We start from the raw sequence: 24,303 nt of genomic DNA, 5'->3' as shown, positions 1-24,303 counted from the left end.
TTAACTAAAATGTCCTTTTACCAAAAAAAACCATAAGCTTTAAACACAAGTATCACAGAAAGCAACAGCAGCATGCACATGAGCTGAGCAGGTTGAATGTCCATAATTCTCTTTAGCATTGTCAGAGTAAGTGGCCAGTTGCATCTCTGAGGTGTCAGCCACTCTCAAATATGGGGTGTGATTGAGGAGCACAACAGCTCTTGTCCTTCTCATGCTGGAATAGGTGATGGAAGACAGGCTACTCATACATTATTCTTTTCTTATCCTGCAGGAAAAGAGAGCTCACGCTCTCGTGAGGTGTCTCGTAGACCTGGACAGCTTGGCACCAAATGGAGGAGGCAGTGCTGGACATCATATAATGCCATCCAGCAGGCTGTGTGCAATAGTGAGGTGGGAGGCCATGAGGAGCAGGCTCTATCCTCAGATGAAGGTGATGGAGGAAACTCCTGTCCAATGTGCACTGTGGCTGTTCAGCCATTGTCACTTATGGGGTTGGTTGTTTTTAGGCCTCTGCTGAGTAGCCTGAATTCTCATTAATTCCTTCTTGTGTTTCCCCACAAGGCCTGTATTGGAGTGGGAGCTGCGTGTCGGTTGCTGCCATTCTCCTTGGTGGAGGAAGACCTCACGGAGCTTGGACTGTCACATCGTAACTCTGCACCTTCCACTACTGCAAACTTACTTACCTCAGCCTAAATCAAGATTCAGATGGGGAGCAGAGGATAAGCAGCACATCGCAAGTGAGTGAAAGAAAAGTGAGGCAGAGTCAACTGTGGACAGTTCCCTTCAGAAGTGTAGTATTCAATTGTTCGGTGTCTGATTATGTGTTTCTGTTGACACTTGTCTGTTCTGTGTGCTATTAGTCAAGCCTGGGTGTGGTGACAGAGAGAAACAGAAACTAAACTGAAAGAATCAGCTGGAAGCATGAGGGAGCAGATATTTTAAAAATATTGTCAATAAACTTGTTCAGACATAGAAACCTAGGGCGGAATTTTCTGCTCCAGAGACTAGGCGCAGGTTCCCGGGTCAGATCACCCACTTTTCAGCTCATTATACATGCATGAAGGTGATGATATTCTATGATGTCCAGCACTGTCTCCTCCATCGGTGCCAGGTTGTCCAGGTCCATGAGACAGCTCATTGTATCTCGTGGTGGGGTGAGCTGGGATTTGTCTGCCCCACCATTACCTCATAGGCTCATATTTCCAGGTGCCATATTTAACCAGCGCCTGTGAACACATTCCCCATCTCCAGCTCAGGACTTGTTTTGGCAAGCACCAAGATGGCCCCCAAAAGTAAGAAACCCATAGCCCCAAAGTTCAGCGGCACTCCTCCAGGTAGTCGAGGACCGGTGGGAGATACTTTTCTGCCATGATGAGAGCTGAAGGTCTGCAAACGTCACCAGCAAGGCTTGGGAGGAAGTCGCCAGTGCAGTCAGCGCTAGTGCCCTGCTTAACAGGACTGCAATCCAGTACAGGAAGAGGATGAATGATCTCATTTGCTCCGCCAAGGTAAGCCAACCTTCTTCTCACTCTCAACTCACACTCTCACAAGGCCATCAGGCATTTGCAGGGCTGCAGTCCACAGGGATCTCACACCCTGCCAGCGTAAGGGACATCACCACTAATTCTCTCACAATCACTTTTACATCTTAATCTCTTGTCTCATCCTGCACAAGTCACATCCTCAGCCCTTACATAGGTCCACCGGGCACAAGCACAATGCAGGCACGCTTACCATCTGCTCTGGCATCCATCCTGCTCACAGTCTGTCCTCCTGTCTTTAAGCAGGAAAAGATCATCCATAACAACAGGGAGAGACACCAGGCCAGAGATGGGATACCAGAGTTCAGGCCACTCACCCACTATGAGGAGCAGGCAGCAGAGCTGGCTGGTGATGACAGGGGCTGTTCCTGCGCAGAAGGTGAGATCAGTGTCTCCCAACAAGTCAGAGAGGCTTCATCCACTATTCTTTGACCACCCGCCGAAACTGTGAGTCTCTTTCATGCAGGTGACTATCCAGCCAATCACCAATGATCTCTTCTGTCTATTACAGCGCCCAATAAGAAAAGGAGGAGACACACCGCCGGCAGCCCATTGGCCCTCAGAGAGATGTCGGAGCTCCAGAGACAGGCAGTGGTACAGCAGGCAGGCTCGTCAGAGGCCATCACCAGATTAGAACAGAGGATGGAAGAGGTTGTCCATGTTCAGTCTGCTTTCATTGCACCGACATGCCAGCTCTTTGAGGTCACCATTAGAAGTATGGCGGCCACCATGGAGACCTTGGTCCAGCAGAATGCTCACTTTCCGCTGAATAATCATGAGGACCTGAACATCATTTCTAAGGCCATGAGTGGGATGCATAAGAGGAGGATCGCTCACCTCGAGCTCCCTCCAGAAGCTCCTTCTCCTCAAGGAGTCAGGGAAGAGCCCTCAGGCGGCACCCACAGGGAGGAGGGGCATCAGCTGGACACCCCGGGGCAATCCACCCAGTACTCTCCTGGGCTTTCCATCTGCTCCTAGTCCCCTCCTCCTGTAACCCCAGCAACTCCAGCTGCTCAGGCTGAGGAGGGTGCACATATCCACAACAGGAGACGCAAAGCAGGCCGGAACTTCCAGACCTCAGCCATCCAGAGGACGCCCGCCAAGGTTATCTGAGACCTCAGGGCGTAGCAGTCAGCAGGCTGGTGTTTGGGCAGTGCATATCTGAGGCATGCATCAAAGGATCATATCATGTGGCCTCATGGGTTTAGATTTTGCATTTTGGCTTATTCTCCTGTTGCTTCTGCTCAGTGTGGATCTTATAGATTTTAACGACAACCCACAATGGAGTCAATCTCACTTGGTGCTTCTTTCAATAGGAATGCCTGTCAGGCTTGAGTGTGGCTTACATTTCCACTAATAGTGAGGGATCGTATGCATTCATAGCTCCTGCAGCATTATATCCTGCTCCATCGATTCTCCACTCCTTCTTGTATTTACAGTTAGATCCTTCTGTCCTTTTTGCTTTCCTATGAGAGGAACAAATGATCATTGGAACCCACTCAGAATGCATTCGCACAAGAATGCGCACCTTGAGTTAAATTGTTGCAAGGAGCCTCAAGGAGGACAATCAGCACCCACTTGTTCTCATGCTGATGTCTGAGGTCTGATCTGAATCTGCGCTGTGGCATCTCTCCACAGGCAGTCCCTCAAGCCAGACAAGCTTCCAAAGCAGTGGGATTTGCAGCGATCTCCAGATTCCCACAGGTGCAGGGTGCCATTGACTGTGCACATGTGGCTTTAAGAGCTGTGATTCACCAACAGTAAAGGATTCCACTCTCTCGATGTACAGCTGATCTGATCAGATTACACAGGTCTGTGCGAGATACCCAGGGATCTCCCACGATGCCTACATCTTGAGTCACTCTCAGGTGCCACACACCTTCGAGGGTCCTCAGTGCATTGAGGGTTGTTTCGTTGGTGACAAAGGCTACCCACAAAAGATGTTGCTAATGATGCCAGCTCGGTTGCTACAGAGCGCTTCAGAGAAGCGGTACAATGTGGCTCATTCATCAACACGCTCCTTGATTGAGCAGACCATTGGCATATTGAAAATGTGTTTCAGATGTCTGGAATGATCAGGCAGTGCTCTCCAGTACTCTTCCCACAGGGTATCCTGCATCATCGCAGTTTGTTGCGCTCAACACAACCTGGCACTCCAAAGAGGGGATGAGTTGCGATATGGAGGAGTTGCATGTCTCCTCCGATGTGGGAGACATCGAGAGGGCTGAGTTCGATGATGGCAAGAAAGTTGAGGCTCCAAAGGAGGAGGCCATTGCACAGGCCAGATGCAGCAGATGTGCCTGTGAGCTCCTGATAGCCACTTGGTTCCAGGACGATGATGACAACCAACTCATATGAGCCTCTTTCACCTGTGCCCTCCATGAATGCTCAACATTAACACTTTCTTTTCTATCCTCTGCATCTCAATGAAGGACATCAATCTCAGACTGAGTAGTTGAAATCTTGCCTGATGATGGCCTCACCCTTGGAATGCTAGAGCATGTAGTTGTTCTGTGATGAGATATGAACTTCACCAGCGTGCATTGTGAGCAGAGTAGATATGATGCAGTCTCTGCAAGCTTCTCACTAACATTTCACTGCCTATGGCAGCCTTCAAGAGGCAGGAGCAGCACTGCAAACCCTTAGCGCACTTGAATTGGCACTTGTGTCTCAGCTGTGCCTTGGTGTCCATGTCTGAAGTGGAAATCATTAGGGTGTCCCTTCAATTGGCCCAAAAGTGCAGTAATCGACATCCCCCACAATCCCCAAGGCCTCTGCCCTGGCGAATGTTTTAGTAGGCTATTTTTCTCATCATGGCATCAGCCAGTGAAATGGTGGTGCTGAGGCTGTATCATCAGACCAGCTTTCAATGCCACTTCACCCCTCACCCCGCCACCCCCATGACCATCGAAAACCCTCCCACCATACAGGAAAAGCATCACGTACAGGTTTCCCTCCCTCCGATCACTCTCCTTCCTCCCCCTCTAATCCTGGATCCCATCGTGATTGTTGTGGATATCCCTGAGCTCCACCGAACCATTTGATGTTGATGCCCTGATACCCCTTTTTGAACTGACCCCTTTACATGTTGAGGCCCAATGCACAGTAACATACAGAAATCTCCCACAACCATGAGACCATTGAGAGTTCCCCCACCACCCACCCCACCATATTACCAGTTTCTCTCCTACAGGCTGCAGATGCTTCCCCTGACTGTGACTGTGCCATCTGCGGCCCAGTACCAAACTACTAACCTCCAGGACCGATGTGTGTGAGAGACTGACCACACCATGCTGGGCATGACTGACACGGAATGGACAAGCCCTCCGTTCCCTGCTCTGGGCACTAGGACATGCATGCCAAGTGCAGCCTTTGTAGCAAGGAGTGCAATGGCCCAGGACTGTCTCTGCTTTTAGACCTGGCTGCTTGCTGTACAACTGTTCCAGTTATGTGCCTGTGTCTACCCCTTTCCCAGCCATTCCTCCCCAGTCATGGGTCTGTGACTAACCCTTCACCAATCATTCCCCCCTCAGCCTTGTGCCTGTGACTAACCCTTCCCTCCCAGGCCCCAGCCAAACAAACCCCCAGCCCTGGTCAAGCCTTTGCCTTTCAGCCTCTTCCCTTGTCTCTGTCTTATCTCACACCATCCCTCTAGTCAAGTCTTTGCCTTCCAGCACCAATCCCCCCTTGTTTTCTTGCTGGTCTTGCCTGAGTAGCTGTGCCATGGATCCTACCACCCACCCCCCACCGGCCTTCCCGCTGGTCTTGCATGAGTTATGTTGGCATGGAGCTGGAGAAGCTGTGAACGCAGCACGGTGAAAGGTAAGCAAGCGCTGTGTACATGAACTTTGAGGCTGCGCGTGAAGTGCAGTTTGCCAGGTGTATGTCAGTTATATCTGTTTGTGATTGACAGCATGGCCATTTGATCTGGGGTTGCAGGGAGGGTCACGATTCCGGCAACCTGTATTTTTAATGAGTGTTCATGATATTCAAACGCATGCAAATGTGGTTTCTGACATGGTTCGTTGGCTACCCGATCCACGATGAAAGTCGGCAGTGGAGAATTGCAAACTATTTTTTGCCAGCGGAAAAATGGCTTTTGGCCGCACTCTGAATTTTTCCATCTCGCCCACCATGATGCCCGCCAATTGTGGGACCAGAAAATCCCACCCGGAGTGCACCACATTGCTGAGCCATAAAACACAGCAGGACTGAGGACGGACACAGCCATGCTCCACTGGGTGAAGATTGTTGGGCCTGCCTTATACAAGGAAGGGTCTTTCTAAAGCGTCAGAGGAAGGTGAGTTCCTGACTGTCAGAAATTCCTGAGGCATCGCGGACCCATCGGCAGACAATGGAGGAGTCCATGCCTAGTATGTACTCCATCGTAGCTCAGGGATTTGAGCACATGAGCTCGTCCGCAAGGAGTGGCCTCCCTCTTGCAGCACCACTCAGCGGATGGAGGAGTAGCGCATTGACATGCACAGGAAGAGTAGCATGGACTCAGTGTGCGGAAATTTCCCATCCTGCCTGCGGTGGGTTTCATGGCAGGTGGGAGCGGATAATCCAGCGGCAGGCAAAAAGTCTGAAATCCACCGGCATTAAAACCATTTGTTGTTCTCCTGATGGTGGGTTATCTCACCAACTAGTGGCGGGATTCCATTTGCATTCATTAACATCTCATGAATGCTCATCGCCAGGCCATGATCTCTGTTTTAGTCCGTAGGGCCCTGTGAATGCGCTCACTCTGGGAGCTGAGAGTCCAATGAGGAACAAGAGCGATGTGAGAAGAGACTTGAAGCCTTCAACGCCATCTAATGTTGCTGTGACTGAGATGTGGACATGCCCAGGGATCTCTTCCTCCCATGTATGTCTTGTCTTCTGCCACTACCACTGAGGAGATGCACATGCCGCTAGGTTATCAATGCCAATGAGCTGCCCTCACTCAATGGTGTTCCTTGAGGAAGAAGGCTTAGAAACGCTTACATCGCATACTTCAAATAAAGATTTAAACACATCTCCATGACATCACGCAAGGATGCAGAGACTAATTCAACTGAGGTTGACATCACATGAGTGTTAATCTCACAGTGGGACAATATCATTGTGTGGGAGGATGGATAAACCTCAACATAAGAGAATTCCAATGTACAATTCATAATTTCTTTAGTTGACCAACACAGTTATGTAACCATCAAATGTATTCACAAGAGTGGCATTCATTTACATCTATAGAACACCTGTGATCCAAAAGTGACATCAAAGTTCCTTAACTTTCCCAAACTTTCCCAACCCTCCCGCTAGGCCTGGGTGCAGCCCCGACATCCACAGCAGAGATGGAGACAGCCTGATTACTACATCCTGGTGTCTGTGATGACCTTGGCGGACATCCTCTGGTGGCTCAAGACCTGGAGGGTCCCGGTCTGGTAAGGCTCACCTGCCCAAGGGCAGAAGCATCCTTGGCAGCCTCAGCAGCTGGAGTGGATGGGGTCACAGGCTGAGGGGGGCTGTGAGTGGATGCACAGCCTTGGAGTGTCCTGAGAGGATGCCCCTGGGGTTCCTGGATGACTCTCATCCTTTCTGTGGGTGCCCGAGTGCCCTGTTCTGACTCCTGCAGGAAATGGTGCACCTGGAGGGAGGTCAATGTACCTTCTCCCCATGATGCCTACATCTTGATGGTGCCCACCGGTGTGTGTGGCCATGGAGTGCAGGGCCGAGTGAAATCTGGAAAGACCTGCTGGACCAAGGTCTCCATGGTGGTGGCCGCCCTTCCCATGGTGACCTCGAGGCGCTCGCATGTCGGAGCCACGACATCAAACAAAATGTGGATGGATTCCACAATCATTCACTCTAGTCCACTGAGTGACTGCCAAATCTCTGCCTGTTGATTCCACCGCCTATTGTTGCACTGAGTTGGCAGCTGCTTCCAGAGGCTCATCATCTGACTCGGCCTGAGCGGGTGGCTGATCTGCAGCAGACCTCTAAGTGCCGGAGACCTGGGTTGTCCCAGCCTCCAACTGCTGCGGCGATGTGTCAGTGAGGTGTTCTCCAGAAAGTGAGCCCAAGCCTAACCTACAGCTGCACCCCACCGACCCATGTGTCTCTGAGCTGGCAGAGGGTGCCTGTGAGCGCCGTGATGGTTCTCCCAGAGCTCCACCTTTGGACGTGGGTCTGGGGGTCAGACTGCTGTTCGACAGGCTTGTGGGCCTTGATCTGCTAGTGCCTAGAAAATAGAGTTTCCGTTGATGAGCATGAGGTAGATAAAGCTCCATGTGAGTCACTGTGATTGTCAGGGTTTGATGAAGTGATGGAGCTGTGATCCACACTAAGTTGGTGGGAGGGGCCGATCTCCCCTTCCCCACAGGAGCGATCCCTATTCTCCCCAGCCAGCTCTCCTGCAGCCTCCTCGAATTCAGTGAGGGCAATGACGTCAGCCATCCCTCCCCCTGCTCTGCGATCTTTCGTGCCTGTTGTGTGCCAGCTTGGCCTGCAGGAAGAAGAAAGGCATGTGATGAAAAAGGATGGAGCAGAGGTTGGGTGAGATGCGTGTCCCCTGTGTGTGGTGAGCCCTCCCATGAAGGGCCAGAGGATGGAGTATGAGCAACATGATCGATGGGATGAGATGGTGGTGATGTGAAGTCTCCATGACAGAATGATTGTTGATATGTGTCCCCTGCTAATTGTTGTGTGAAACCCCTGAAGAGAGTAGCTGTCTGGGATACAGGACATACCTGTGTGCCCGTAATCCTTTGACCAAGGCCTGGATTGGGTGAAGCGAGCTGCTGCCTTCTTCTTGAGGCTTCTGGCCTTCGTCTTGCGGCTGAAAGACATCACTGGATGGGTCCTGAAGACAGGTGGGCTGGAGAAAGTGAGATGTATGTGCTGGACTGGCATTTAAATGTGGCACCCGGACATTCAACCCCATCAGCTGATGGTGGGCAGATGATTCAGCTCCCGACCTGCCAGCTGATTAGGCCCAATGCTCACTTGTGCATAACTAATGAGCTTCCAAATGCGGAATCGGGCGCAAGGTCCTGGCCATTCTGGCCAGCGGGGTGGGTGCCGCCGAAACCACCCCCCATCACACTTCGTCTCATAAATGGAAAATTCCGTCCAGTGTCACTAATGGTGCAGAGATGCTTGAAGTATTTTCTTTTAATTCTTTCACAGGATGTGGGTCTTGCTTGCAAGGCCAGTATTTTTATTGCTCATCTCTAATTGCCCTTGAGAAAGTGGTGGTAAGACGCCTTTTGAACCAGTGTTGGGGGGTGGGGGGGGGGGGGGGGCGCCAGGGGGGTAGTGGTATTGTCACTGGACTGCTAATCCAGAGACCCAGTGTAACGCTCTGGGGATCCTGGTTCAAATTTCACCACAGCAGGAATTCAATAAAAATCGGGAATTAAAAGCCTAATGATGATCATGAAAATATTGTTGATTGTTGTAGAAACCCATCTGGTTCACTAATGTCCTTTAGGGAAGAAAACATGTAGGTTCTGGCCTACATGTGACTCCAGATCTGCAATAATGTGGTTATCTCTTAAATACCCTATGAAATGGCCTTGCAAGCCACTCAGTTGTATCAAACTGCTAAAAAATCAATGAAAAGGAATGAAACCGGATGGACCATTTGGTATCAACCTAGGTGCTGGAAACGACAACGGCAAATCTAACCCTGTCAAACCTGCAAAATCCTCCTTACTAACATCTGGGGGCTTGTGCCAAAATTGGGAGAGAAGTCTCACAGACTAGTCAAGCACCAGCCTGACATTGTCATCCTCACGGAATCATACCTAATAGATCATGTCCAGACACCACTATTACTATCCCTGGGTATGTCCTGTCCTACCGGCAGAACAGACCCAGCAGAGGTTTGTGGTATAGTCGGGAGGGAGTGGCGGCATGGTGGTATACAGTCGGGAGGGAATTGCTCTGGGAGTCCCCAACATTGACTCCGGACCCCATGAAGTCTCATAGCATCAGGTCAAACACAGGCAAGGAAAGCTCTGCTGATTACCATGTACTGCCCTCCCCCCTAACCCCCACCTCACAGGGACTGCAGCGATTTAAGAAGGTAGCTCGCAACCACCTTCTCAACAAGGGCAACTAGGGTTGGGCAATAAATGCTGGCCTAGCCAGAGATGCCCACATCCTGTGAATGGATAATAAAAAAAAATCCATGTGGTGTAGGTACACCCATAGTGCTGTTTGGGAGGGAGTTCCAGGATTTTAACCCAGTTACAGTGAAGGAATGGGAATGGGAATATATTCCAAGCCAGGATGGTGAGTGGCTTGGAGGGGAACTTACACATGGTGATGTTCCCAAGCATCTGCTGCCCCTGTCCTTCTAAGTGGTATAGGTCGCGGGTTTGGAAGGTGCTGTTGAAGGACCCTTGGTAAGTTGCTGCAATGCATCTTGTAGATGGTACTCAATGCTGCCATTCTGCATTGGTGATGGAGGAAGTGAATGTTAGAGGTGGTGGGTGTGGTGTCTATCAAGCGGGCTGCTTTGTTTTAGATGGTGTCAAGCTTCTTGCATGCTGTTGGAGCTGCACTCATCCGGGCAAGTGGGGAGTATTCCATAACACTCCAGATTTGTGCCTTGTAGATGGTGAACAGGCTTTGGGGAATCAGGAGGTGAGTTACTCATTACAGGATTCCCAGCCTCTGAGCTGCTCTTGTAGCTACAGTATTTATATGGCCGGTCCAGTTCAGTTTCTGGTCAACGGTAACCCCCAGGATGTGGATAATGGGGGATTCAGCAGTGGTAATGCCATTGAATGTCAAGGGGAGATGGTTAGATTCTCTGTTGTTTGCAGATGGTCATTTGTGGCATATAAATGCCTGGCAATGTTACTTGTCACTTATCAGCCTGGGCCTGAATGTTATCCAGGCCTTGCTGCACAAGGGCACAGACAGTTTCAGTATTTGAGGAGTCACGAATAGTGCTGAACTTTGGGCAAACATCAATCAACATCCCTACTTCTGACCTTATGATGGAAGGGAGGTCATTGATGAAGCAGCTAAAGATGGTCGGGCCTAGGACACTACCCTGAGGAACTCCTGCAGTGATGTCCTGGGACTTAGATGATTGACCTCCAACAACCACAACCATCTTCCTTTGTGCTAGGTATGACTCCAAGCAGTGGAGAGTTTTCCCCCTGATTCCCATTGACTCTAATTTTACTAGGGTTCCTTGATGCCACACTTGGTGAAATATTGCCTTGATGTCAAGGGCAGTCACTCTCATCTCACTGTTTGAGTTCAACTTTTTTGTCCATGTTTGAACTAAGGCTGTCATGAGGTCAGGAACTGAGCAGCACTGGCAGAACTCAAACTGAGTGTCAGTGAGTAGGTTGTTTCTGAGTAAGTGCCACTTGAAAGAACTGTCGATGACCACTTTCTTCACTGTGCTGATGGTTGAGAGTAGACTAATGGGGCAGTAATTGGCCGGGTTGGATTTGTTCCGCTTTATATGGACAGGACACGCCTGGGCAATTTTCCACATAGATGGGTAGATGCCAGTGTTGTAGCTGTACTGGAACAGCTTGGCTAAAGGCATAGCAAGTTCTGGAGCACAAATCTTCAGTAATATTGCTGAAATGTTGTCAGGGCCCATAGCCTTTGCAGTGTCCAGTGCTATCAATCAATTCTTGATATCATGGAGTGAATCGAATTGGCTGAGAGCTGATATCTGTAATACTGGGGACATCCGGAGGAGGCTAAGATGGATCACCCAATCATGTATCAGTTGCATCCCTGCTGATGACCTCGTCCAGCTATCAACGGCACCGTGAACAGTCTGAAGCAAACGAAGAGGCTGATGGAAGGCCACTCCTTGGGGGCATCGGCGTCATTCATTGTTTCCTCAGCATCTCCAACTCAGGACCCAACCATGCTGAAAGGCCCTGAGAGGGCAGCTGCCCCCTGAAACGATGCAGGCACAGTCGCCTGCTGAGGAGACTCTCCACAGACATCTCCACAATGAGGAGGGAAGTCACAGGCCCAATGCAGAGAAAATGGAGCAGCCTTCCTGTACCTGATCCTCAGTCATAGGTTGAGATAGGACCCTATAGAAGTGGGTGTGAATGCAAGGCATCATGAGCTTAGTCAACTCTTTTTTGCACTGCTACCAGGTTCTCAGCTCCAAACACAAGGAATTGACTTCCCTGGTCACCTACTCACGATCCTTTCTGAGGGGGTGTCCTTGAGGGCCTCCCAGCCTCTTATCTGCCTGCACCACAAAGCCCTCCAGTGCTGCAACCAGAAAGTCAGGATTGTGCCTGCTGACTGAGCAAAGGTGTTCCGCAAAGTGGTCACCCAGTCTGCGTTTGGTCACCGCAGTGTATAGGAGACTGGATTGTGAGCAGCAAATATGGTAGATTGAATTGAAAGAAGTGCAAGTGAATCACTGCTTCACCTTGGACAGTGAGGAGAGAGGAAGTCAAGGGGCAGGTATCACACCTTCTGTGATTACATGGGAAGGTGCTGTGGGAAGGGGATGAGGTATTAGGGGCGATAGAGGATTGGAACAAGATGTCGCGGAGGGAATGGTCCCTTCAGAATGGTGACAGGGGAGTGGTGGGGAAGGTGTGTTTGGTGGTGGCATTGTGCTGGAGGTGAAGGAAATGGCGCAGGATATGGTGGAGGCTGATTGTACCACATGGTATTAGGCAATGTTGCTCAGCTCCGTGCAGATGCAGCCAACAGTACAGCAGACACTCCGCCCTTTATTACAATCATGGAAATGATTCCCAGCTCCACCGAAACCAGTAAGACCAGGTCACAAATTGTGATGCCCGCACTTGAATAATGACACAAACTAATGGTTAGCCCTAAATGTTTTAAAGTTAAAAGGGGTGAACTTTAACTTTCAAAAATGAGTGGGGTTGGGAGCAGGAGTAGGTTTAAGGTGAAGCAGTGGTTTACTTGTACCTCTTTCATACTGTATTTGCTGCTCACAGTCCGGTCTCCTATACATTGGGGTGACCAAACGCAGACTGGATGACTGCTTCGCAGAACACCTTTGCTCAGTCTGCAAGCATAATCCCCACCTTCCGGTCACTTGCCAATTCAATTCACCATCTCATGCACTCTCAAGCAGATCAGGAATTTGGCTCCAAGTTGCCTCCTCTGGAACAAAACCAGCTGCCAAGTCAACCTGGCGGTCATGCTTGACCACTGGTTGTCAAAGTCACCACCTCGCTCAACTCCTTTGCCTCTGGAAACTTCCAGGACTTCACCAGAGACTTTTGCAGGATTTGTCAGTTGGCAAAACACAAATACATAAGGCAGGTGACTGATAATTGACTACTGGAAAACAAATTATGTCAACTTAGCCTGCGATAATGCCAGTTAGAAAGATCTGGCGCTTGGATTTGCAGCTCTGGCTGATTTCCCACATGTGCAGGGGCATCATCAGCTGAACATATGCCAACAAGGGCATCCCCAGATCACCCAGGAGTGTTTGTCATCCACAAGAACTTCCACTCTCTCAACATGCAGCTGGTGTACAACCACAAAAACATCTTTCTGCAGATGTACACAAGACTCTGGGAAAATTGCCATCATGCTTTGGTCCTGCAGGAGTCCATCCTCCCTGATCTCTTTGCACCTCAAAGCAGCCTTACTAGCTGCCTGATTGAAGAGAAGGGATATACACAAAAACATAGCGAATGACACTCGAGGACCCCAACCAATGAGGACCAGGTGTGATATGGTGAGAGCATTATGACAATCAGATGTCGCTGGGCAAGCCATTGGCACACTGAAGATGTGCATAATGTATCTGGCCCTGCAATACACAGCAGCTGGGATCTCTAGTGTGGTTGTGGTGTGCTGCACTCTTCAAAGCTTTGCACAGCAGCAAGGTTTGGACCTTCAGGAGGAACAATGTACAGATCACAGAGTCTGTTCTGACAATTCTGGGGAGGAGGATCAGGAGGAGGAGGAGGCAGAATTTGCAGAGGAGTCTTTTAAAAGATCTCAGGCAGCTCCCTGACGGCAGCCCAGAGTTGGTGAGGGGCCTCAGGAAGCTGTCCATGAGAGAATATAAGATTTTCTAATTGGCAGGAGTTATGGTCTCAGCACCTGTTGGGCATACCAAGTTGGAGGGCACTGTGCCCGCACACCCCCCCACCCCCGATTTTCTGAAGAGTGCCTATGGACTTTTGTGGAGGAGTGCCTGATATGACATCATCATGCTGCGCGATGGCAAGAGGAGGCTACCCCACCAGACGAAGGAGGCCTGGATGGAGGTGGCTGCCCAGGTGAGCAGGCATGATGTTTTGTGCCGCACATGGATCCAGTGCCAGAAGAGGTTCAATGATCTTCTATGCTCCACAAGGCTGCTTTGAGGTGCAAAGAGATCAGGGAGGATGGACTCCTGCAGGACCAAAGCATAATGGCAATTTTCCCAGAGTCTTGTGTACATCTGCAGAAAGATCTTTTTGTGGTTGCACACCAGCTGCATATTGATAGAGTTCTTGTGGATGACAAACACTCCTGGGTGATTTGGGGATGCCCTTGTTGGCATGTGTTCAGTTGATGATGCCCTGCACATGTGGGAAATCAGCCAGAGCTGCAAATCCAAGCACCAGATCTTTCTAACTGGCATTATCGCATGGCATGTAACTATGTATAGATGACTTAGAGAATGGCCATTCTTTGTGGGATGCAGGATGCCAAGTGGCACATATCCCTGTGTCATCCAAGGCTGGGAGATGTGCCCACTTGCCTTGGATGTATAGAAGGATGAGGCTAATCTGATGGGCACCTCAACCTCGGTCTCCTTGGGGTGGTGGTGGGAGGCTGGTATGGTTCTGGCAGCTTTAGGGGGCACTAATGAATGCACTTTTGTCTGTACAGGAGAAGGGAAGCCATAATGCACTGGAACGCTCATGATTGGGTGGTGGGGTTATCAAACTGCTGATACTTTCAAAATTTAAGATGGTTACAGAATGCAAGCATGGAGCAAGGTCCACAGGTCGCAGACAGGCAGTGGTCTTGGGGGGGTGGGGGGAGGTGGTGAAAGTCCAGTGGACAGGTGAGAGATTGGGGAGTGTGTAATAGATGTAGGATCTTGGCATCTCCAAAGAGGAGCTCAAATCAAGAGTCCCCATTGCAAATTCAGTCACAGAGCCTCATTGAGACAGTTGTCCATCGTGACAAGAAACTATTGTGCCTGTACAGTCACTTTGTTACAATGTAATCAATTGACATATTCTTTTCCTTCCTCAGATGCACCATCCTCACCATGCCTGAGAGACTCCAAGGACCCCCTCTTGACACCCGAGGAGGAGCCATGGACAGATGCACCCGCATCAAATCCTCTCTCCATGCCAAGCACTGGCGCAGTCACAGGCACGTCAGTGGGCAATAGTGTGTCAGTTCAGATGGTAGTGCACAGTGGTGAGAGGCATCACAATCACAAGGAGGTAGAGAGTGCCCAGGGTATTGACAGTCGGAGGACTGCTGGAGACCAGCGCCGTGCTGAGTCCAAGGCAGGTGATGAGCCTCTGGGATCGTCCATCAGGTGGCAGATGCTGGATGTCCAGAGGGATGCGTGGGAAGACCTGGCGGAGATCCCCGAGGGTCTGCATGCCATGGTCTCTGTCATGGAGGAGTCCGTGCAGAGTGTGAGCGCTGCATCGAACTGGAGCTCTAAATGAACAGCCTCCTCTGTAGATAGAGAGAGGCAGCTCTCTCAAAGAGAGGCAGCTCCAGGAACAGAATCAGGGGTTTCTGGGGCTGTACTCAGACCTGCATGTCCACACACTGGCAGTGAACTCAGCAGGTCAGTTGCCAGTGTGAGAGATGGATGAAGCACCAAGTCACTCTGTTAGGTCCCCGTCCATCAATGGTGAGCAGGGAGGTTCAAACCAACCTCATGCTGGTGGACCAGTTGTATGTCACATCTGCCAGGATCCTCTCAGGGTGCTCCAGAATGAAGGCACCACTCCTCTGCCAGTACCCGTGGCATCTGATGAAGCTGTGATAACTGAGCAGTGCCCAGCCATGGTGCTGGACGCTCTGTCCCGGGCGGCGCCTGAACTGGCTCAGCCGGCCAGAGAGTGTCCGCCAAGATCATCAGGGCAGACAGGGCATCACTGTCAGGAGGCGGCCTCTAATGCTGCTGCCAGTGAGTGGGGGTTGGGGGTGGCACCAAGGCGCAGCACCCGCAAGCAAAATTTAAGGCACTACTAAGGGGTTGTCACAGGTGATAGAACTTCAGTAATATGTGTTCTGTGCTCAGATTGTGTAAACATGACCATTTAAAGATGTTATTATGTTTCATGGCCTGAATGCGCCTCGTGTTTTTCATAGGTGTTGGGCATGGGAGTGTCTTGTGACAGACAGAAAGGGCTGAAAACTTTATTTCAGAGGTAGTTCATTGACATAGGGGTCACAGGATGGCCTCATCAGGAAGTTTCAGTGAGGAGGCATCACCCTTGAGCTCACTAGTTAGCCATGCCTTGGATGCCTAGCTGAATGAACACAGAATCAAGGCCTCTCTGGTCTCCCTGCCTCCCAGAAGGTTCATCGCTTCTGCTGTCGCATCCTCACCCTGGGCCTCCTCCAGCTCTTCATCAGACCCATCAGCTGTCTCATCCTCTGTGGCTTGGGCAGCAGCCTCACTGTCTTCATCTTCCAATGGTCCCCCTTGCCAGAGCCAGATTGTGCAAAGCGCAGCACACAATGGCAATAAGTGAGATACGCTCTAGAGGATATTACAGTTCTCCCCTTGATCGGTCCAGGCCAATGGCCCTCTCAATTACCGCCCTTGTAGAGGCACGACTTCTATTGTACCTCTGCTCTGCCTCTGTCCTTAGATGTCTGAGTGGACACAGGAGCCACCTTTTCAGGCAATAGCCTTTGTCACTCAGGAGCCAAACATCCAACCGAGCTGGAGTGATGAAGAGCCCCGGCACCTGGGAGTGCCGCAGGATGTATGCATCGTGGGAGCTGCCTGGGTACCTGGCACAGACCTGCAAAATCTGTGCCTTGTGGTTGCAAAAAAATCTGGATGTTCAAGGAGTGGAACCCCTTTCTGTTGATGAAGGCACACGGCTCATCCACTGGCACCTTTTTGGGCACATGTGTGCAACCTTTGGCACCCTGGATACGGGGGAATCCAGAATTGCAACAAAGCCTCTGGCTCGCTCAGCCTGGCTGGCTTCATCAGTCCAGCAATGAGTGAAGTTACTGACACGTCTGAACAGAGTGTCAGTGACCAGCTTGATGCAGCTGTGGGCAGCAGACTGGGAAACACCACATAGACCCCTGGTGACCCTTGGAAGGAACCGGAGGCAAAAAAGTTCAGGGCCACTGTCACCTTAAGAGCCACTGGCACAGGATGGCCACCTACACAGTTTGAGGTGATCTCTGGGCCAATCATCTGGCAAATGGAGGTGACAGTCTCCCTAGAGAGCTGGAGCCTCATCCGGCACTGGACCTCAGCCTTGTCCAGGTAGCTGAAGCACTGCCTGCAGACTCTGGCTGCAGGATAATGGCATCTTCTGTGGATCCTTCTGCCTTGCACTTGTTGCTAATCATGCAACCCCTTGGCTACACCTCTCTTCCTACAGGTCATTCTCCAGGATGCTGCCTGTGGACACCCGGATTTCTCTCCCTTCTGGCCCTCTCCTCCTCTTCAGAGGAAGTCCTTCCAGCAGAGTAGACAATCCCCATTTGCTGGAATACAGAAGGCACAGGATAGTGCACTGAAGGGTGCACTTGGCAGAAAGCCTCTGAGAAAGCTTGTAAGCCAAAGAATCCTCTAGAAAACACAGGAAATGCAATGTCAGAAAACCACCTACAACCAACCCTCACCTAAACTCCTACCTACTCACATCACCAGGGCTCTGCTCAACTTTTATCCCGCCCTGGATCGAGTTTCAATTAAAAGCAGGATGGCTACCTGGCTGTGTGGCCTGTTAAATCACACTGGCCACGTAAAATTTCATACAATTGCCTTTGTAATGCCCGTTTAATTGTGGCAGGCACGCTTTCGACTCCAGCGAGCAGCTGCCGACTGTAATATAGTGCAACAGTGTGATGATGTCAGGACGCACACCCATAATTTTCTCGTGTGAGCTCAGATCAGCCGCCCACTGGCTCCTAGAGTGTAAAATTCTGGCCCCTGTCTTTCTCGCAATGGTTCTCAATCTCCACATTCGAAGAACTCGCCTTGGAATTCTCTCCCAAACAAAGCTTTCTCTTGGACGTCTCCAACAAGGATCCATCTCCAGGTTTCAGCCTCTCTTCCCAATGTTCCTATCTCCTTCATCGCTTCCTGCATTCAAACTTCACCTTCCACACACACGCATGCAAACCTCCACGGTTTCTAAACAACCACTCTAGAGATCCTGGCTGGTGTGGATTGCAGGGCCAGATACATCATGTGCATCTTCAGTGCACCACTGGCTGGCCCAGTGACACATCTGAATGTCATAATGCTCTCATCATATTGCACCTGGTCCTCATTGGTTGGGGTTCTCTCGAATGTCATTAGCTATGTTTTTATGTGTACATCCCTTCTCTTCAACCAGGCAAACAGGAAGACTGCTTTGAGGTGCAAAGAGATCAGGGGGGATGGACTCCTGCAAGATGAGAGCTGCAGGGAGCAGATCCCAAAGAACAAAGAAGAAAGGTCCCAAAACCAGGGAGAGGTCCCAGGAAGATAGTCAAGCCAAGAGACAAGAACAGGAATATGAAACAGGCCCTGTTAAGTGGAAGTGAGAGTAAGGAGTAGAAGAAAATCGTCCGCATTAAAGAGACAGAGCTGCAGGGAGTAGACTTAAGCAAAGTAGGCTTGAGAGAAGCTAGAAGATCAAAGAATACAGAGGAAGTTTGGTGACTCCTTACTACGGGCCTTTGGAGTAGTGGTGTTCTGCTTGGCACAGCCAAATATCAGAGAGTGTGCTTGGAAGGTGAAGCATGAATGTACGTGGAGATCCAGGGGAAAGGAACACCGGGGAGTGAGCTTGGAACCTTGGAGGTGGATCCTTGTTGGAGACATCAGAGAGATTGTGCCATCTGGGAGAGAACTCCAAGGTGAGTTCTTTGAACGTGGGGATTGGAAGCCCTTGTGAGAAAGACAAGAGGTGCAGTGAGACTAGTTGACTCACAGTGTGTCAAGCATCTGGGGGGTTGATGAGAAATCTGTAGAAGCTTGGTTTTGGAATTTGGTGCCCGACCACCATTAGTTCACATGGACTGTAGACTCACTGTGAACATTATAGTATAAGATAGATTTTGCATCTTGTGTTATCTTTATGAATTTGTATATATTTGTAAAGGTATAGTTGGAGTGAAGGAATGTTGGAATATCTTTCATCTTTTCTTGTTTAATAAACGTTTTATTCTTTTGTTAAAAGTGCAGGAGCAGACTCCTGGGAATGTGTTCAGTAACTGCTCCCCCGAAACCCCAAGGTTTCTAAACAAAAATAAAAGTTACGGTCTATCAAACCAGGTTCCACTCTGGGAGCTGAATTATCCAGCATTAACATCAGCTGGGATCGCAACAGTGATCAAAACTGTCCTTTGATTTTAAAACCCTTTAATCTAAAATATGAGAGAGAGAGAGAGAGAGAGACTGGGCAATCTGCAGAACACTAGCAACAACATCACATTTGCAAAGAAACAGCTGTGTTATCTTGCCTTTTCAAGACCTGGGAGATTTAAAACCTTTTCAAAGCCTCTTCCGATCTGTTTCAAATAGCTCTGGCTTTACCTGCAAGAAATTGGACCTCTGGTTACAGCAGCCACCAAGGCCTTTCTACATGATCTGTTGGAACTCTGCAGTTAATCCTGTTTTGACCCCAGCCATCTGAATTTACCTAAAATTCAATTCCAGAGTGGGAAAATCTCCCTCCTTCGCTGGACTCTCCAGGTCATGTGAACTGTTAACTATTCTGTTTGGGTTTAATATTTGTGGAAGTGCACTACTGTCCATAACTGTATCTTTCTTGGGAATGTATTATGTGGTTGATGTAGGGATAGACCTTTCCGGAGTTAGTGTGTGAATAAATAATATTCCTTGTTTAAATCCATGAAAGTCTGCCGCTGGTGACTTTTAAATTGACCGCACACTAACGGGGGTTTAGAAACACAAATCAGCCGAATCAAAACTAAACTATTCTGATTACAGACAGAAAGAAAAAGGAATTGGGGGTTTCAGTCAATCTCTGTCCCCTGTCCAAAACACTTAATTGGCACATGTTCAGTTTATGATGTTCTGCATGGTCCTGTACACAACCAAGGATCCTTTTCACAGCCCTTCATTGCTCAACATCAATTCTTGCCTTACCATTCATCACAAGTGAAAAGGCCACTCGTCAGGGAGCAACCAAAAGTGGACAATATGGAAGAATAGTGGAGATAAATAATATTTAAGTAAAATTAAAATTAATTTAAAAAATTAGACAAATTTAACACTGACTAGGCTTAACACAACTTATGTATGTGACCTTTGACCACTACAAATCTTCACTCTTCCTTTGCCTAAAAGTTCTACATGGTGGTTTTAGCAGGCTGTTCAGATCCCCCACTCTGACTGCTGAGACGCTCTAAGCTAATACCCTCTGGGTTTTAGAACCTGGGAATGCCCGACCAAAGACTGCTCCACCTGCACCTGTACAGAGCGCACATGGTGCTTAGGACAGGAGGCAGCAAGTGGGGTACTGACTGAAGGAGCATGGAAGGGGGGAAACCAGTGACAAGTGGAAGCACTTTAAGTCCTCACTTCCATGATTCTTTTACCATCATCCCTCTTATGGCCCACTACACTTACCTGCTAACAATGAGCAATGAGCATGAGAGAACATTGCTGCATTTCAGTGTGCTGATGAATGGCCAAGATTAGGGTTTCATCAATCCTATTTAAGATGGCATTCATAGCCTACAAGCCAATGCTGACAGCCAGCACGCACTCGCTAGATTGCTGTCTTTGATGGTCCATGGAGTTGGCCACCGACATCCCACTTAATTGTTTATTATAGTACACAGTCAATTAATTTAAGTGTGTGGTATCTTTACATTTTTACGTGCACACACCTAGTATCTTAGAGCAGATGGGTTTGTGCATGGCCTGTACATTAAAATTTGGGTTGCTACACAGACACTCGGCTGTACATACTAAAGGTAACATTGGTGGCCAGTCTTTCCATGGATGATGACAGCATTGCAAATGTCGATGACCTCATGCCAGTCATGCTTGAAATGCCAATCTTTCTCCTGCTGCTCCAGAAGTATCCATTTTGTTGACTGGCCTGAGGTCCAGCATCCGCATTCAGTTAAGCAGAGCTTGGAGCTTCCTGCTCACCAGGCACTCCACTTCTGCCTCTGCCTTCGCTATCTGCTTTTGTTCACTTTTGATTTAATTTGTGATTTAATTTGGGAGATGATGGTGTAGTGGTGATGTCACTGGACTAGTAATCGAGTGGCCCAGGTTATGCTCTGGAGACATCGATTCGAATCTCATCATAACAGCTGGGGGAATTTGAATTCAGTTCAAATCAATCTGGAAATGAAAGGTAGTCTCAGTTACGGTGACCATGAAATTATCATCAATTGTTGTAAGAATCAATCTAGTTCACTAATGTCCTTTAAGGAATGAAATGTGCTGCCCTTACCCAGTCTAGCCCACATGTGACTCCAGAGCCTGTCTTTTTCCTTTTACAAACATATTAGCTTCATTCTTTTATTTGAAAAAATAGAAACCCTGTGAATCCCATCTGTAATCCATATCTTATTGCTTTATTAATATTTGAACTGAAGTAATATACCAGCGTAGTCCAGGAAAACCCGATCTTGAGCCCAAGGTTTCAGTCCATGGCCAGAAACTCTCAGCAGTGGATAAGTTTACTTGTCTCAGCAGCACAATCTCTTCAGCTGTCTATATATTGACGATGAGATGCATGCAAGATTATTGCCAAAGAAAGTGTAGCCTTCAGAAGACTTCAAATATCAGTCTGGAGATGAAGAGGAGTAAGTCTGCCTACCAAACCGAAAGCCAATAGAACAAGCGTCCTACACGTTCTTCTCTACGCATGTGAGACATGGATTGTATACCAGCATCCTACCAAGAAGCTTGACCACTTTCACTTGAGCTGCCTTCGGGAGCTTCTGTGATCAGATAGCAGGACGAAACATCAGACACTGAGGTGCTCACCTGAGCTGGTATGCCGAGTAACTGCACCATACAAGACAGTCACAGCTGAGTTGCATTGGTCATGTATTCAAAATGCCTAATACTGACTTAGCAAAGTGAATTTTCAATGAAGAGGTTCAGTTTGGGTTGTGACCTCAAGAAGATCAAAGGAAATGCTACAAGGATACTCTGAAGGCTTTCCTTAGGATTTTTAATATCGCCTTCAATTCCTATGAAAAGCTCACCCAGGGCCACTACACCTGGCACAACCAAATAAAAAACAGTGTGACCTCCTTCAAAAGCAAGTGGATATCAGAAAGAGAGAAAAAAAACACAAGGAGAGGAAATCCTGAGCCAGCTATTTGTCTAAAACTTGTCCTGACCTATTCTCAGCATAACCTTCCGGGCACAGATTGGCCTTTGCAGTCAACTAGGTACCCACCGGAATCCTACCAAATACCTCAGAGGTTGGACTGTTCATCTCAAAGGACAAACAAGAGATTATTTAAACAGTACGTCCTGATGATAAATGTATGCACTTGGATTTCTTCTTCCAAACCTTCAATGACAAGCTAAATCCTATATTTAAAATGAAACCCAATTTCATCTTTTACATGTGTTCTAAAATTTACCTTGTAGTACGTGATGTCGCTAAACATTTCCATGATTTTGTCAAAGGTTTTAACATCTTCTTTCTTCATAGACAATGAATGTGAACCAAAGCGTGTCTCACTGTGGAACACGTTGTATTGCAAATGAAATGGGTATGTATGGTTCTGAAATAAATCAGTACAGCAATTAGTTCACTACAGTTGAGTTATTATGTCACAAACAAGTACAATTTATCCTATTCTGAACTCTACCTCACTAAATTAATGTCCTTACCCAAGGTTCTGCATTGCTTGTTGCTGACCCCCAAACAAAATTATTCCATATTCCAGATTATGGATTACATCTTTCTAATCAGGCAGCCTGGTGTTCACAGCTGATTTGGGCCAGGGCATTGCTCATCTAACCAGGAATCCCAGTCCTTGTCAGATACTTTCTAGTTCTGGCTTTTAGTTTAGTTAATCAACATCGTGATAATTACTTTTGCTGCAAATCTGTTTCAGTTCCGCATCAGCTTGTTGAAAATTAACCTTATCTCGCAATGCTGTAGCTTCATATTTTATTGAAAGTGTCAATTTTTCAAAATGATTTTGAATTAGCTAATAAAGTCACAGTTTTGGAACATGTACTTCTGAGGGACTCAAATTCCCGCTGGGGTGAAATGCACAAAAAAACCTAGCCAATGATGACACACTTGTAACGAAGCGGCATTTAATTATATTTCTCTGCAACAATCTCAGTAACCATGATTTCCCCTCTGAACCAAATTTTCTTCCACTTGCCTTTTAAAGTTAATTGATGAAAAAGTCACTACTTTACTGTGCATCTGCTTCAAATTCCGAACAATGGGTAATGTTTTCCTGAACCCTTTCTTCCACGATTCATAACAGGCACTAGTGTGTAAATATTCCGAGGCATCCATTCCTGCATTCACTAGGGGAAGAAATTAACGGTTGTGACACTAGGCACATCAGCTGGCCAAAGAGCCGGTGTCAACCCTGCCACGGCCATTTCCAGGAGTCCTGATAGGATTAGACACTCATCAAGCAGCCTGCTGGCCACCATTGGAGTTCCCAGGTCCTGCAGCAGGAATTCCCCACTTCCATTAGCTGCCTGTCGATCAGAGTTCAGCAGCCGTTCAGGACCTACAGTGCCACAGGGAGCGGTGGCCCATTGCCGGTACTGCAGCCTGCCCGAGGAGGAGGAATGTCACCGGAGCCCTGACACACAGGTAAGTGAGGCAGCAAGCAGCATCGCTGGGGGCCAATCAGGGAGGTCATGGCGAGGGAAGAGCCAAAGGGTTGATGTTAAAGGCAATGAGGATCCCTCCCTTGCTGCTGGCAGTTCTCTCCGTCGGGTATCTGAGGAGGGACAGCGGGGACCCCTCCTCCAAAAGGCTGTAGGCATGCCTTCCAGGGTTTACCTGGCCATATGGTGTGACCCCCATCAGCTGCTGGTTGAATACCAGTGGCTGTGGGATGAGGTGCTTAAATAGGCCCCATGGGCCTCAGTTGGCCCCTTGGCAGGAAGGCTGTTCTTGATCTTTCCTGACCTGGATTTAATTGTGGGTTGTCAGGAAGACAATGGGCCCTCTACCCTGAACAATGACTCCCCCGTCTCCCAACCCGTCCCTGAGAGGAGGATTACCTTTCTCCCTAGGAGTGCATATCACAAAATTGTATCTTCCCAGCACATGATTTTCTGTTCATTAAAGTGCATTGATAGAAAATTGCAAGCTGAGAATGTTCAATCTGAGCATATGCCCCAAGAGGTGATTTTTTTTTTCTCCTCCTCCGCTGCAGACTTCATGACTTCTGGTGTATCCCCTGGAGATCACTCCTAGCTTGCTGTTCTTCATTATTTACCTTCTACACCTTGGCAACATTATCCAGAAAAGGGTCATTACTCAGAGGAGAAGCTCACTCTATCTTGCTGTCTGGTCCCACTGGCCCAAAGACTGACGCCATATTTTCATATTGCTTCTCTGACTTCTCTGAGACAAAA

The 24,303-nt window shown here is 48.7% G+C and overlaps 1 protein-coding gene across 4 annotated transcripts in view; it reads right to left on the bottom strand.

Moving 5' to 3' along the window:
• LOC121276969 (aminopeptidase Q-like) overlaps positions 1-24,303 on the bottom strand; it is a 239,842-nt gene that overhangs the window by 104,577 nt on the left and 110,962 nt on the right. For all 4 annotated transcript variants that reach the window (XM_041185720.1, XM_041185717.1, XM_041185719.1 and 1 more), the window contains exon 7: positions 22,323-22,466. In XM_041185720.1, the coding sequence (XP_041041654.1) occupies positions 22,323-22,466 (144 nt within the window). The remainder of the gene's footprint in view (positions 1-22,322; positions 22,467-24,303) is intronic.

Source organism: Carcharodon carcharias, chromosome 4, assembly GCF_017639515.1.
Source record: "Carcharodon carcharias isolate sCarCar2 chromosome 4, sCarCar2.pri, whole genome shotgun sequence".
NCBI classification, from domain to species: Eukaryota; Metazoa; Chordata; class Chondrichthyes; order Lamniformes; family Lamnidae; genus Carcharodon; species Carcharodon carcharias.
The sequence above is the reverse complement of the archived record's forward strand: the minus strand, read 5'-3'. Positions and strand labels throughout refer to the sequence as shown.